The 16935-nt window shown below is 38.4% G+C and overlaps 2 protein-coding genes across 2 annotated transcripts; both read left to right on the forward strand.

The window, feature by feature from the left end:
* Positions 1 to 2267: 2267 nt before the first annotated feature.
* LOC142237703 (uncharacterized) lies at positions 2268 to 7254 on the forward strand. Its single transcript, XM_075309102.1, has 2 exons — positions 2268 to 4152; positions 6992 to 7254. The coding sequence occupies exons 1-2, from the start codon at positions 2344 to 2346 to the stop codon at positions 7232 to 7234; spliced, it is 2052 nt and encodes a 683-aa protein (XP_075165217.1). The 5' UTR covers positions 2268 to 2343; the 3' UTR covers positions 7235 to 7254.
* A 2874-nt stretch (positions 7255 to 10128) lies between these two features.
* On the forward strand, positions 10129 to 15163 carry LOC142221913 (uncharacterized). The gene is made up of 10 exons (XM_075291788.1): positions 10129 to 10880; positions 10938 to 11769; positions 12965 to 13028; positions 13228 to 13312; positions 13542 to 13664; positions 14099 to 14168; positions 14242 to 14292; positions 14351 to 14369; positions 14437 to 14540; positions 14897 to 15163. The coding sequence occupies exons 1-10, from the start codon at positions 10129 to 10131 to the stop codon at positions 15161 to 15163; spliced, it is 2367 nt and encodes a 788-aa protein (XP_075147903.1).
* The last annotated feature ends 1772 nt before the right edge of the window (positions 15164 to 16935 follow it).

Raw genomic sequence — 16935 nt, forward strand, 5'->3', positions numbered from 1 at the left:
TAATCTCTGGAAGGAGTCCTGTTAGAATAGTGCAAAGACTCGCCTGGGGCGAGTCTTGTGGTCATCTAGCATGAGCCTTTTAATCTCCTATAAAGAAACGCCTGGGACGAGGCTTTTAGTCCCTTGAGAGTCTTTGGAAGGATACTTTAGAAAATACTAAAATAAGTCTTTATATTTAGATGACTGGAAGGAGTCTTTATACACAAGAGGGATGGGTCTTTATAGACGAGTCTTTTTTGGGAAGATTCTTATGGTCACATGTAAAGACTCGCCTGGTACGAGTCTTGTGGTCGTCTGGGATGAGGTTTTTAATCTCCTATAAAGAAACGCCTGGGACGCGCCTTTTAGAGTCTTTGGAAGGATACTTTAGAAACGACTAAAATTAGTCTTTATAGATGACAGGAACGAGTCTTTATAGACGAGACATTACGACTCCTTCCAAAGACTCTTTTACTCGCCTACAAAAACTCATCCAAGTCGTCTAATGTGCCGTCCAGACTATAATTTTATCCGAACGAAAGTGCTCGTGTCGAACATATCCTATAAGTTAAGTCCGACGGCATAATCGATACTGCTGCTTCTTAATGTGATCGATAACACATTTTTCGATTACTTATCGCCGATAATTCGTGTCGATTAGCCACGCTGTAGCTTAGGTTAGGTTAGGTTACAGTCCGATGTATCAGGCTCTCTTAGACTATTCATTCCATTGTGATACCACATTAGTGAACTTCTCAATGACAAGGGACCTCATTTTTATAGCCGAGTCTGAATGGCGTTCCACATTGCAGTGAAACCACCTAGAGAAGCTCTGAAACCCTCAGAAATGTCACCAGCATTACTGAGGTGGGATAATCCACCGCTGAAAAACTTTTTGGTGTTCGGTCGAAGCAGGAATCGAACCCACGACCTTGTATATGCAAGGCGGGCATGCTAACCATTGCACCACGGTGGCTCCTTGCTGTAAGATTCTTTACAAACACAGATTTGATGGGTCATCCGAATGACTTCTTTGTTTTTATTGACGACAAATCTTTATGACTTCTTCCAAAGACTCCTCTTTACTCGCTTATAAAGAAGGATTCATAAAGACTCCCTTCAGTCGTCTAAAGACTCATTCCAAAGATGCCTTTTAGTCACATATAAAAACTCGTACAAGTTGTCTAAAAAGATTCCTTCAAACATCGATTTGATGGTTGACTTGGCACCGTAGGGCTGCATTTTATAGACGATTGGGATGAATCTTTATAGACGAGGAATCTTTATAACTCCTTCCGAAGACTCCTTTTAGTCGCCTAGTCCAAATCGTCTAAAAAGGTTCTTTCAAACATCGATTTAATGGGTCATCCGCCGTATAGTCCTGACTTGGTACCGAATGACTTACTTGTATAGACGACGAGTCTTTATGACACCTTCCAAAGACTACTTTTAGTCGCTTATAAAAAAGGGGTTATAAAGGTTCCCTTCAGTTGTCAATAAAGACTCGCATCAGCCGTCTCTAAAACACTAATTCCAAAAACTCCTTTTAGTCGCCTCGTCCAAAACGTCATCAGCTATATAGTCCTGGCCGTTGCCACAGATCTTAATGGGGAATATTTGGAAAAACTATAAAGCCATTCCCGATAATTAATATTTTTTTGTTCTCTAATCCCGAAATATAAAAATGCCAAACCTTGTATCTATTTTATGGGGACTGAGACCAATACTTCGATGTGTGACAAATTTAGTATACCGTCTATCCTATGGTGAAGGTTATAAGGTTAAGTATGGTGACAGCCCGAAATTTCTGGTACACTTAAACTATTTAGTCCACTGTGGAGTTTATAATGAATTGTAAAATACATGTGGTTCTAACGCTGACGCTGACTTCGATTATGTTTTAAAGTTAATCCCATTTCTGATATATTGCCCATTACAACAAACGCCTAAAGTTATGCTTCAAATTGTTAAAATTAGCCAATCATGATAATAATGTAAACTCTCTATTTTAACGCCGTCACCAATCTCTCGAGGCAGAAATTACTGCAAAATAATCGAAGAGAACAATAAACATTGGTCGGCAATAATTGCACATATGTAAATTATAAATGCCGGTCACAAATAATGGAACTCTGAACGTTTGACACCACCGGCATACCAATGACATCTTTATAGACAGACAATGGTCACTCAAGACATTGTGTTGGGGGAGCACATAAACTTTCTTCGGAAGTTAATGACATGAGCTGTGGTCAGTTGTGGTCTTAAGTTTAAATGAAACGGTTGAAATAAATAAAAAAATTTGGGAATTTCTTATGAAACAAAAGTAAAAGTGATCAAAAAAAGTGTAAAACGAAAAAAATAATGATGAAATGGATATGGCCAAGTGTAGTAGCACTGTTGTTATTGCTACAGTTTACAGAGACTTCCTATGGAGATGAGTTGCCTTTAAAGGAAATGGAAGAAGCGGAACAATCAACAGATTTACCAATCGATAGCAATTTTGAAAATTCCACTGTAATGTCAAATAAATCTACCGAAGATGTGGATTTACCTATGGAATTAAATTCAACGAATATATCAAAACTCTATTGGGGATTTACGGATCTATTTGGCAATAAACCTAAAGAAACGCACTTGCTGGCAGGATTATCGGATAATACAGGAGGGTTTCCAAATGATAACAACTTTGGAAGTTTTGATCGTCATCCTTGTCGTCGTGTGTGTCAACAGGGAAAAAGTCAAACCTGCTATTATCGCATCATTGTGCACTACTATCAGACATTAGGTCCAGAGTGTCAACGATGTCTCTATGATCCCAACTCTTGCCAATCAGAGAATTGTATCTATGGAGATGGGGTGCCCAATGACATATTAGCAGTGAATCGCCAATGGCCTGCTCCTTCATTGGAAGTCTGTGAGGGGGATACTGTTGTGATGGATGTAATCAATTATCTGCAGGAGGAGACCACCACCCATTGGCATGGTTTGCATATGTCTCAGACTCCCGATATGGATGGTGTGCCATTTGTAACACAATATCCCATATCGCCGGGGGATGTCCATCGTTATACCTTCCCTGTAGATCGAAGTGGTACGGTTTGGTATCACAGCCATGTGGGTTGGCAAAGAGCCCGAGGTGTTGCCGGTGCCTTGGTTATACGTCAAACTAAGGAAAATAATCGCCATGCTAATTTGTATGACTTTGATCTTGTCGAACATACTTTGGTTATCCAAGACACTATATACAGTGGGGATTATACCAAGCCTCGCAACATCGTGATAAATGGTAAGGGCCGTAATCATTTGAATTCATGGCCCGACAATGATTCCCGTCATCGTTATGAACGTCTGAATGTCTCACCTGGAATGCGTTATCGTATGCGTGTCATCAATAATGGAGTGTTCAATTGTCCCATAGAATTCTCCATAGAGAATCACAGAATGCTTATGATAGCTTCCGATGGTAATGACCTGAAACCTGTGTACGCTGATAAATTCTTTGTAACATCGGCCGAGAGATTCGATTTCATTTTACAAGCTAATCAATATACGGGAAATTATTGGATACGTGTCAAGGGTTATAATGATTGCGAGAATTTGAATTTGTATCAAGGTGCCATACTCCATTATCGGGGAGCCTCCAGACGCCGTCTTCCACCTCAACCCATAACGGATATCAATGAAAATGTAAAATCCGTAGACTCCTCTACTGGTGTAAATGTCTTGGCTGAGATAGCTTCCCGCTATACGAAAGATGACCGCAATGATGTTCCCACTCTGGGTCTGCAATCCTTAACTCCTTTGGAATGGCCTTCGTATACGAAATTTTTAACCTACTACATGAGTTTTGGCCAATTACTTTTGGATGGTGAAGAGCATATGCAAATCGATGAAATTACTTTTGCCTCCCCCACTGTGTCCCTATTGCAAGGACGTCATTTGTATAATGATGATAATTATTATTGTAATCGCACAGGATTTTTGGCGGCTGGTATCAATTGTCGTCGTACCAATTGTGAATGTACCAATGTGATTAGAATGCCTGCCTATAAGCCCATCGAATTGGTGGTAGCGAATTATATGAATACAACACATCCTTTCCATGCTCATGGCTATACGTTCCGTCTGGTGGGTCAAGACGTCCTTGGCAATATCAATGATGTGAGAAATGTAAGTATATTGAGGAGATCTTTGTGATCACGTGAGGTTATATTGGCCTTCAGGAATATTGACGCACTAGTTTTTTAGGGAATTTAGAGCGTGGCACTTTATAGGGAGTTACTGTAATGGTTAGCATTTCAACTTAGATACAAAGGATCATGGGCTCAATAGACGATTCGGCCGAATACTAATCGATGGTTCATCCCCTCGCAGTTCGCAGAGAAGGAGTATGGTCATATCAAAATGTTGCAAGAGCATAATGTTACTTTTCACATGGAACATTTTGTTGCAAAAATGTTGTTCACTGAAAATAAACATGCTTGCTAAAATCTGAGATATAATTTCCGATAAAATTAAATGGTTGCGACAAATATAAATGTTCCGTGAAAAAGTAACATTATGCTCTTCAAACATGATTGAGATGATCATATTCCATGTTTGAGATGATCATATTCCATGTTTGAGATGATCATATTCCTTCCCTGAGTGAGTAATGCTGGTGAAATTTCTGAGTGTTTCAAAGTTTCTCTAAGTGGGTGAACCAGAACTCAGGGATTAGATAGAATTTCACCACCTATGGTATCATAATGGACTCCATAATCTAAGGAAGTTCGCAATGCTGGTTACCTCTTATGAAACATACCCTATTCGGCAATTTGGCAGAACACGCAGGCCATTTTGTCACAGGACAACAGGTGACAAGTGTCATGTGATCCGCTTATATCAAAATCATCCCTGTATAGTGAGGGTGCTTTCATTCAACGATATGGCCTGTAGTCTGACTCCAAGCCAAGGATTAATCTAGTAGATGTTCAGTGCTTTAGTAACATTATCATTATTTTCATACTTGTCTATTGCTATACGGGATCTAGGGGAACTCTTTAGTAAATCCGAACTTTACCCTTGAATTTCCTGGGTTGCCATGAATAATATGGACTTGCTGCACTGCTCCATGGTTTTCTCGGGCGATAGAGAATGGATGTCGGTTAAACACTTCCGAAGATACATGTGCAAGATTCCTTGATATTATCGAATTTCCATATCCCAAACCAAGGTTCCTTAAATAGAGACGTAATGCTGGTTTCCTTGAAGGGTGTAGCATACATCCCATAAGGACCATCCTGTATGATATGGTCCGATTGAGACTTTGATCGAGGTCGTGTAACGCTGTTACACGCATAATTCATGTTGATATCTAGAAGTTGTCTTGGATACTGATGAAATCTCCGATCTCCCGGTCTGCATGATTCGTCCCTTTCTCGAAACCTTATCTGACTTTAGTAACGCAATATTTCGACCGATTTTCTCACACTTCGGATATGAATTTGGTATGGATAAATTGAGGCGACTTTTCATGCACTAAATTTCCTTTGAGAGTTGCACTGGGTGCAGCGCTCCCTTGGTTTAGTGACTGATGCTCAGTAGCGGACAAAAACCTCGAGTAATGCGCGGTCCAGACTATAAGTTTATCCGGACGGAATGTCTGTGTTTGAAAAGAATATTACAGTGTGGCCAATCGATACGAATTATCGGCGATAACTAAATATTCGATAAATGTGTTATCGATCCATTAACAAGCAGCAGTATCGATTATGCCGTCTGACTTAACTTATAGTGTGGCCAACATCTGGGATATGTTCGCCAAGACGGACGGCGCATAACTCTTCGGAATAGTGAAGCTGCTAAAAATTACTGGAGTCCTTATACTGGGGTACCGATTGTGCTCGCTGATCATATCACAGAAATGTATATTCAGTTTTCAGGCTTTTAAGATCGGGAGGGTACGGAGAGACGTAATTTCTTCTGATTGATACATGTCCGGCATTCATGGATGATAGAAGATTGCTCAGTTTTTCGATATATGTTGAGATGATCTGGTCCAACAAAGGAATTTCTTCTGATAAGTACATGTTCATCATTCAGGGATGATAGAAGATTTCTCCGTTGTTAGATATATGTTAAGATGGTCTTGTCCAAAAAGCTGTGGTAACGAAATTAGATACGGGATAATTTTGAGAGCACACCAAGAGAAGGATTGTTGCCAAGAGAATATCATGAAATGGAGGAAATATGAGTCTACTTTCGAATCTTTGTACGCCCAGAGAAGGAATATGAGTACCTCAACTAATGTTACTTTTTCACGAGGGTCATGTAGGTTAGGTTAGGTATGCTTATGGTATCACTTGCCGATTCCATGTTAAGCTCAATGACAAGGGACCTCCTTTTAACCCTTTCACTACCGAAATAAATCTAATGTTACAAACTTTAATTTTTCTTCAGTTTTTACTTGTATTAACAGCATGTTGAATAAAAATTGTAATTCTGAGGACCTACCTCAATTACTTCAAGAGCTATATGAGATTGTTCTGAAAAATTGATTCTTGAATTGTGACCAAATAGCTCTATGAAAATAAGCGATATTTTACCTATTATATTTATAGAAGTGTGAGAAAAAATACAAAAAAGAACCCGAAAAATATTAGCTATAGTTTTTGTACGAATGTCCATTTACTGGAGATAGAGTAGAGAAATGGACTAAAAATTTCGTATTTTTCGCTTATTGTTAAAGATGTTTATAAAAATGTAAATATTTTTCATCAATATGGAAAATATTTACAGCTTATTTAGGTTTGAAATAACATCGAGAAATAAATCGAAACTAAGTGGGGAAATAGAGTTTGGTGTCGTTTTCGAATGTCCTCATAGGTGGACATCGGTAGTGAAAGGGTTAATAGCTTAGTCATTCTCTGTTTGTAACTTCTTTGATTAGCATATCAATCCCTAAATTCATTCGATTACATGGATTAACAAACTTTTTCAATTTAACATTAAATTACCTCTCTTTTAGATCCAAGAACTTGATCGCCGTGGCTATTTGAAACGTACTCCGGATAATTTCCCTGCTGTCGAAAAGGATACCATACAAGTTCCACCCTTCGGATATATAATAATTCGTTTCATTAGTGATAATCCTGGATTCTGGACGGTACATTGTCACATTGAACGTCATGCAATTATCGGTATGACAGCCGTATTGAAAATTGGTGAAAATTATCAAATTAAAAAAATTACACCAAAACTCAATTGTTGAACATTTACTCCATAATTAAATCTTGGGTATTAAGAGGGGAAATGAAGTAAATTCCCTATATAGGAAATAAATTAAATTATTTATTTATTTTAGTAATAATAAAGATAATCTTAAAAAGAATAGAAATCATTGTCATTGAATTAAAATATTTCAGAATGACACATTTTTGGTCCATCACTAAGTTGACAGCACACGCAGACAACAAACAGGGTTGTCACGATCATAGTTGAAGAGAAAGAATATGAAGAGAAAATAATATGAAAACCTTCGATTGGCCAACAGAAATGTGACGATGGCAGTGGTCAGCGTTACCCTTGAGGATTTCTAAAAGGTGGTGCAAAAAGTGTCATTGGTTACAAAAGTTGGTACATTAATTAAAAAAATGCCACAATTTTTCATATGCTAAAATCAACAAGATGGGGGCCACCGTAATATCCGATGGCCACTCACCAAATTTTATTCATGTATGGGGTCAAAATAAATTCGGAATATTATCGGGAGGAAGTTCTAAAGATGGTATTGAAGTCCTGGCCAGACAAACATTTGTCCATGTCCATTTTCCAACACTATCATTTTCTGGAGACACGTATAAGTCTTGGGAAATTTGGGACTCTTTGCTAGAATAAGAAGCATCATTGGATACAAAGCTTCTGATTTTCAAGGGACGAAGTTGATTATCCCGAGATTAGCAAGATACTTGGGAGTTCTCTTGAACTCTAAACTGGACTGGATGGAATATACCGCAGATCGCATAAAAAAGGCCTATGCGGCATTGTACTCTTGTCAGGGAACGATGGAGAATGCAACCTTCCCTTTTTAATTGGCTTTATATTGCGGTTATAAGACCAGTGGCTACATATGGGTACCACGTTTGGACAATTGCGAACCACCAAAATCAGATATCGAAAATAAATAGGATAAATAGAACTGCACTTGTGTATATGACAGGCATTATGAGGACCACAGCCACTGCCACTGCCGCTTTAGAGGTCTTGATGAGAGTCTGCCCGCTCAATTTGCATATAAAGAAAACAGCCGCGGTGACATTCATGAGACTGAAAAGCTTAGACACACTAGAGAACATTGTTTGCAGACATACAGAACTTCTTGTCGAGCGTTAAGAGGGACGGACTATATGACGACTGAGTATGTTTATCACGATAAGCAGGAATATATTATACCAACTAAAGAGGAGTGGGATGAAAGGAGGATACCTTTGGAAACTCTAAATATCTATACAGATGGATCTATAATGGACGAAGGAACTTGTACATAGCGACATTTATTGCAGTGAATTAGGAATACAGGAGTCTTACACGTTCGATAGTGATCGCAGTATCTTTCAGGTAGAAATTTTTACAATCACAAAAGCCGCTGAGTCGCTCTGAAGTGATATCAGCTTATTCATCGAAAGTCAAGCAGCTATAAAGGCCTTCAGAAATGCAGACATGCGGTCTAGGATAGGTAGCCGCTGTTGTAGAGACCTTAGGGCTCTCACTGATCACCATAATGTAACTCTAGGCTTGGGACTGCGAAATAATGGGAAATGAAGACGTATTATTCGTTCGTGGAACGAATAATGTCCTTTGCTGACGCTTTTACTCCACCGTCCTTATATCTTTACACGATTCATGTCAAATATTATGAACTATTTCGTAGACGTTGTGTCTCTTCGGAAGGTTGCGAACAAACTCGGATAGTTTCCTTTCAGATTCTCATCGATCTACGTAAATGTAGCCAAAGGAACGTACTCGCCTTCATCAAGGCCTTTGGTTGGACGGACAAATTGAAGTTCTTGAGCGACTTTAAAGGTGACCACCTCCGGAAGAAGCTGAGAAAATTACTTGGAGAAATCACAATGTACCTATAGTGGTCTACATGGACAGCAATTCCATTCAATAATTGTTATCATCCTCTACAATCTAACCTAACCTAGGGCTTCGGTCTTTTTTTCCGTTCCATTTTATTCATTTGAATAAAGTCAATCATTCAGCTGTTTACTCTCTGCCTCTGATGGTGTCAAATAGCTGACCAAGGGTGAAAGAAATATTAGACAAGAAGAGAAACTATAGGAACGAAAGTGACAGAACTAGTATCGGTCGTTCCATCGGGCAAATCGTTCATTGGAACTAATTGGTTCCGGAACGATACAAGACTAGCGCTTTATTTTGTTGTATTACATATCAACCAGCCTGTATGTTAGGCTATGCATTATGGCAGCCCGTTATTTAAGGCTAACTATTCAGTCCATTGTGATACCACAAGTGGTGAACTTTTCTCTGAGTGTTGTCAGTGGACCTCCTTTTTATAGCCGAGTCCGAACATCGTTTCACATTGTGGTGAAACCACGTGGAGAAGCTTTGAAATACTAAGAAATGTCACCAGCATTAATGAGAGGCGATAATCATTGCAGAAACTGTTGGTACTTGGTCGAAACTAATCGAATGCACCCTTTGTATGTCAGGCGGGAATGCAAACAATTGGACGGCGGTTGCTCCTGTATAGGGGATATTTTGCTGAAGTAAATCTCAAATTTCTCTCGGGCAGCACCACCTTGGATTTTCTATTGACTACATAATATTTCAGTGCTCGGTCTTAGGTCCTCCCTGGGCCTGCCTTATCCAACATATACTGATGTGTTCCGCGTGGTCGTTAGATATCTTCTTCCATTCCAGCATGGTTCATGATCGTACTATTACTCATATACGATTAGGAGGTAATAATTAATTATGGTGGGGGAGGGAATTTTTGAAAGGAAGTAATTTATATGGTAATAATTCTGATGGTAGTATAAGCTTATATTTACAATAGCTGGCATAAATTGCATACAGTTGCTGCCGACAACTTGGCCTAAACAGTTATAGTGATCGAGAATCCTCAGTAAAGTGATAAAAATGTGGAAAATAAGCAAGTGGTTTCTCTTCATAATAATTATAGCAGATCATACAAAATTTGGTCTATGTTTCAATAGCCATAGCCGGGGAATATTTCCGTCTTCAAATGCCGTACTTTTTGAAAATAATATGTACGCCAACTTTATGAAACATCCTTGTCGTAGACAATGTAGATCGGGAGCTGGAATGACATGCTATTATAAATTCTTTATCCATGACTATCAAATGATGGGTCCAGAATGTCAAAAATGTCTGAACGATCCAGATGCATGTGCCGCCGAAAGATGTATTTATGGAGATGGTGAACGTTTACCTATGCAATTGGTCAACTATCAATATCCAGGACCTCCGATAGAGGTTTGCCAAAATGATGTTCTCATTGTGGATACTTATAACAATTTAACAGAGGATGCTTCCATCCACTGGCATGGTTTGTTGATGAAAAAGACACCGGAAAGCGATGGAGTTCCCACAGTGACACAATATCCCATTAAGCCAGGAGATTTATATCGTGCTTGCTTTGAAGTAACAGAAGCCGGCACCAGATTTTATCATAGTCATTCGTCTTGGCAGAGGGCTAAGGGTGTATGGGGAATTTTTATAATACGTCAAACTCGTCGAATGGACCCCCATAGTCGTTTGTATGACTACGATAATGTGGATCATTCTCTGCAACTACAAGATATTGGTGAGAGTGAATGGACCCTTCGAAATATTCTTATCAATGGCATGGGACGAAATCAGGCTAGTGAGTAGCCTAAAGAGGATTCCAGAAATCGCTATTATCGCCTGGTGGTAAATCCCGCAAGACTCTATCGTATACGCATAGTTTTAAATGGTGTTGCCAATTGTCCCATGGAAGTTTCTTTCGATGAGCATAAGATGCAAGTCATTTCAACGGATGGCAATGATATTGAGCCTGTATTTGCTGATAAACTACAAATAACTTCAGCTGAACGTTTCGATGTGATTATCTCTACCGAAAAACCCCCAAGAGCTCATTGGATAAGAGTTCGTGGTATGTTTGAATGTGAAAATATTACACAATATGCTATACTCCAATACAAAGGTGTACCAATAACTCAAATGCCTAAGGATCCTGACGAGATCCCAGCGGCATCATCATCATCATCCTCATCAGCACGTTTAAGTCTCCGAAAATCGCAAATTGTTATCAATGCCTTGGCCCAATTTTCCCCTGATGTCACCATAACTACCAGTAACGATAGTGTCAATAGTATTCGTACCGTCGATTTGAAGGCCTTAGCCCCCATGCCTTGTACGGCTGATGAAGTTTATCGCACATACTATACAAGTTTTGGATATATACTTGAGAATGGTGTCTACTATCTCCAAGTGGGCAATATCACATACGCTCCCACTAATATTTCCATGTTACAGGGTCGTCATCTATACAATGAAGATGAGGTCTATTGTAATCGAACTTCTCTACTTGCTTCTGGACGTGATTGTCGTACCTCTAATTGTCAATGCCCCCATGTTATACGAATACCAGCATATCAGTGCATTGAAATTGTGGTTGTAAACTTTATGGAAGAAACGCATCCATTTCATTTGCATGGCTATACGTTTCGTGTAGTGGGTCAAGGTGTATTTGATAATCCAGCTGATTTGTATAATGTAAGTACATATATGGAAATAATATAGAAAAAGTCATTAGTTGTTTATAGTTGTATAATAGAAGTAGGAAATTTGTATATAAAAAGAAAAAGATATAGAAGTCGGCATAATAGACGCTTTCACGCTTTATCCAAAATATTGGGCTTTCTTTTTTCTGGCAATAAACTGCTATACGGATCGATAGGAGACTGAAAGAAAAAGGAGCCTATTATCAACTTTCCTCTAAGGTATAATCCTGGACACTGCACAGGAAGTGGTAAGAGTCTTCCGTGACTTTTGAGTCCGGACACCATCTGCAAATGTCATAATCTTTAAGGCCTGTTTTACCATCTACTTCCCGGATATAATGTCAATTAAAAGTCTCAATTTCTGTCTGTTCATCGCCATCAGAATTTTGCAATTCCTACGGTTCTTTTATTCCCATATCAACTTGGTTTATTCGCAACCTTCCGAACAGACCCAACGTCTATGCCATAGTTCCTCATATTTGACATTAATCCTGTAAAGATATGAAGCCAGCGGAGGAAAAATGTCCACCAGGACATTATTCGTTCCACGAGCGTCTTCCTTAGCCAGCACATCCGCTTCTTCATTTCCCATTATTCCACACTGCCCAGGTATCCATCACAGAATGACAGTGAGAGGCTGAATACCTAAGACCTTATGTCTGCATTGCTTAACGCTTTTATAGCTGCTTCACTGTCGATAAAGAAGCTGATATCGAGTCTGAATAACGACCTCATCAACAGCGACTCTTGAGCTTTTTGGGATTGCAGAAATGTCTGCCTGGAAGATGACTCCCGTAATCCTAGGTTAGGTTAGTGACAACCCGCTATTTCAGGCTCACATAGACTATTTAGTTAATTTTGATACCGCATCGGTGAATTTCTCTCTTATGTCTGAGTTCTGCCTGATTTAGCTCAATGGCAAGGGATCCCTTTTTTTAGCCGAGTCCGAACCGTTTTTGACATTACAGTGAAACCACGTTGAGAAGCCTTGAAACACTCAGAAATGTCATCAGAATTACTGAGAGGGCATAATCCATCGCTGAAAACTTTTTGGTGTTCGGTCAAAGTAGGGATGATGGATGATGACTCCCGTATTCCTAAGTTATTTATAGTGTCAGCCCCCAGTTTCAGGCTCACATAGTTTTATATTGCAGTGAAACCGCGTTGAGAACCTTTGAAACATTCAGAAACGTTCCCTTAGTGTTTCAAAGCTTCACTCCACTAAATGCCGTTACCAATCCCTTGGTGCATGTTAGATCCATCCGTATACATATTCAGAGTTCCGAAAGTTTCCTCTAACAGTTGGTAGAATATATTCCGGTTTATCGTCATGCTCAGTCGCCATATAGTCCGTCTTTCCATAATGCTCGGTAATTGGTTTTGTATGTCTTATGAGTGTCACATAGGCTGTTTTCTTTATGTGCAAATCGAGTGGGCATACTCCCATCAGTACCTCTAAAGCGGCAGTGCCGTGGTCCTCCTAACGCCTGTAACAGGTCTTATAATCGCGGTATAAAGCCAATTAAAAAGGAAAGGTTGCATTGAACATCGTTCCCCGACTAATTTCTGACAAGAGTACAATGCCGCATGGGCCTTCTTTATGCCGTCTACGGTATTTTCCATCCAGTTTAGTTTAGAGTCCAAGAGAAATCCCAACTACCTTGCTGATTTCTAGAGACGCAACATCGTCCTTGAAATTCAGTAGTTTTGAATCCAATGATCCTTCTTCTTCCAGTGAAGAGAACCAGCTCTATTTTTTTTAAGGTTCACACGCAATCTATATCCCATGGTCCAGTCTGAAATATACTGTAAAGTCTCACTCAACACTTCTGAGATCCTAGCTGGATATATTCCCGATAGACTCAATCACGAAATATTCGCTGACTGGTAAAGTTCCATCGTACGCCTAAGTTTCCATCGAACTCTACTTCTTCAACTAAAATAAATGACAGTTTTTGTCAAAATTCAAGGATGGAGCTAAGATTACTTATCCGGGTCCTTCGGATTTGTAGGACAGGTGAAAGAGATAGATCCTAATAATGAGAGACAATTTACCACATTTCAGCGTGACAGGAAGCTATTCAAATGTCTGAAGATTTGACATAAGAGCTGGGATAGAATGATCTGGTCTGTTGAAGTAGCGTTGTTGGTCTTCAATGGCTTGAAGTGGGCTCACCTCTCTGAATCTGGTCTCTGCCTCAAGAGACCAGATCATGACTCCCAAAATTATTGCAATAAAACGATATCGACAGTGACTGTTTATATTCCCAAAAGGTTGATTTAGAGGTTTGGTCTCTGTCCTCTCTTCGATTGAACTTAAGGAACGCTAAAGACGTCTTTACAGCATTTAGGAAGTGTACCTTGACAGTATTCAATAGTCCCTTAACGAAAGTATGTGCCGATTATAGTTTCCTAGTATCTTCAAATGTGATGGTTATTCTCATAACGGTCTCTTCTAAACTAGAAATTGATGAGGGCTGTTGGTTCACATCGAACGCTCCATGAAGAGGCTCGGGTAAGAGGGCTAATTGTTCCTTCACTGAATTAGGTTCTTTTCTGGTGTCTCTTTTAAGGATGTAACTGAAGGAAGTGGTTAGCTCAGTGGATGTCGAATGGTTCTCACCACCATACTTGGCAATGGGTTGAGTATGATGTGCAGTGTCTCATCTCAAGCTGCAGGTGGGTTTCTGGCTTTTGGATATTTTAAGCACTGGTTATTCTGAAGTCGAACCTAATGGGAGTGATTCTCCTGGAGAAGAAGGAGTTGATATGATTCATATTCTGCACTTTTTATGATGTAAATGAATCAAGAGCGTTTCGTCACTGAAGGAATCATAGGCATATGTTGGATGCACTTTTCGGGTGGTCGCATAATTTATGGAAAGACGCTTGGTTGACGTATTCACTATTGGGAGTTGGTTGGTTGTGGATATGATAGGTGTTGAACTGGTCAAATATAAACACGGAACTTTCTCTTGTCGCAGTTAAGCGGATCAGGGGGATCACAGTTAAGGGTTATGTCAACATGTCACATTATCTGTCCAAAGATGTAAAATTTTCAAAGAGAAATATTCTCCATTATTTTATGATCGTTACAAAAATATTTTTCTTCTTTAAAGGTAGAGGAAGCTGATCGCCAAGGCCGTTTAAAACGTCACAGTCCCAATTACAGAGCCGTAGCCAAGGACACTGTACAAATTCCCATATTGGGCTATATAATCATTCGATTTAAGAGTGATAATCCAGGATTTTGGTTAATGCATTGTCACATTGAAAGACATTTTATGGATGGCATGGCAGCTGTGTTGAAAATTGGTGAAGATAATCAAATTCGTAGAGTAACATCGTTGAATCGATGTAATACACCAGCAGTGAGTTGCAATTAATGGGGAGGAAAATTGAAGTTTATTAATTTTTTCAGTCTCATTAATTTTTTTTTGTAATTTAATTTATTTATTTTAATTTATAAATTAATTTAATTAAATTACTTAAAGATATTTGTATAATAAATGAATTACGGGGGAGGGGAGGTTAAAGGCTTAAAGGTGGTTGGGAACTAATTAAAAATTAATCAATACTTTCCCCACATACTGTGCTCAGTATAAGTCTTGATACTCATAGTACCAATGGAAATACACACCAAAATAAACTTAAGCTAATTTTTAGTGCTTATTATATATGTATATGTTTATTATTTTATATATAAAAAAATTGCCATTGTATATTACTTGGGTTTTTATATTTAAATGAGACCTTTAAAGCTGGAAAATAAACTGACTTACTGGGGACACATTAACAACTGGTGAAAGCGTAGTGGAGTTGATAGAGATCTGAACCGATTTCAATTAAATTTAGCACAGCAAAATTTGAAGCAAATCAGGGTAGAATACTGGATTCAGGGACAATATTAGTGCATATAAGGATATAAATATATATGGAAGCTATATCTAAATCTGAACCGATTTCTTTTTTTTTTTTAATCAACAGAGTTCTTTTATTATCCATAATACATACATACATGAACCAAATTTGAAGTCAATTGCAGTAAACCTGCGACCTAGAATTTTATTACAAAAATGTGGTCACAGACAGACGGACGGACAGACATGGCTAGTTCCACGGAGTGGTTCATGGTATAAAAATGCAAATTATATCAGTTTTCCTAAATAGAGAAATCATCTGTTTCAAATTAAATTTACATTATCCTAATCTGTCATTTTATTTCGATTTTATTAAAAGTCACTACTTGAACTTTACAATGCAGTGGTGCAACACCATTTACCTCCTATAGTTAACTTTCGTTGCATAGTTTTAGGCGGTAATTGTGTCGGATTGAAAACAAAACAAGTATATACGGCCGTAAGTTCGGCCAGGCCGAAGCTTATGTACCCTTCACCATGGATTGCGTAGAAACTTCTACTGAAGACTGTCATCCACAATCGAATTACTTGGGTTGCGGTAACCTTTGCCGATGACAAGGTATCTTAAAACTTCCTAATACCGTAATATATACCACGTAGTCCATACGTGGTATATATTAAACTTAAAATGGCCGATTAAATACGTATATAATTATATAATTTGACAAAATTTTCTATAGAAATAAAATTTTGACAACATTTTCTATAGAAGTAAAATTTGGACAAAATTTTCTATAGAAATACGATTTTAACAAAATTTTCTATAGAAATAACATTTTGACAAAATTTTCTGTAGAAATGAAATTTTTACAAAATTTTCAAAAGATTTAAAATTTTGACAACATTCTCTATAGAATTAAAATTTTCTACAGAAATAAAATTTTGCCAATATTTTCTATAGAAATAAAATTTCGACAAAATTTTCTATAGGAATAAAGTTTCGACAAAATTTTCTATAGAAATAAAATTTTGATAAAATTTTCTATAGAAATAAAATTTTGCTAGATTATTTTTGCTCGAGTGGCAAGTATGATTATGAACCGATATGGACCAATTTTTGTGTGATTGGGGATCGGCTATATATACCTATAGACCGATATGGACCAATTTTGGCATGGTTATTAGCGGCCATATATTAACACCACGTTGCAATTTTCAACCGGATCGGATGTATTTTGCTCGTCCAAGTGGCTCCGGAGTTCAAGTCTGGGGATCGGTTTATATAGGGGCTATATATA

The sequence above is a fragment of the Haematobia irritans genome, chromosome 1 (genome assembly GCF_050003625.1).
Source record: "Haematobia irritans isolate KBUSLIRL chromosome 1, ASM5000362v1, whole genome shotgun sequence".
Taxonomy (NCBI): Eukaryota; Metazoa; Arthropoda; class Insecta; order Diptera; family Muscidae; genus Haematobia; species Haematobia irritans.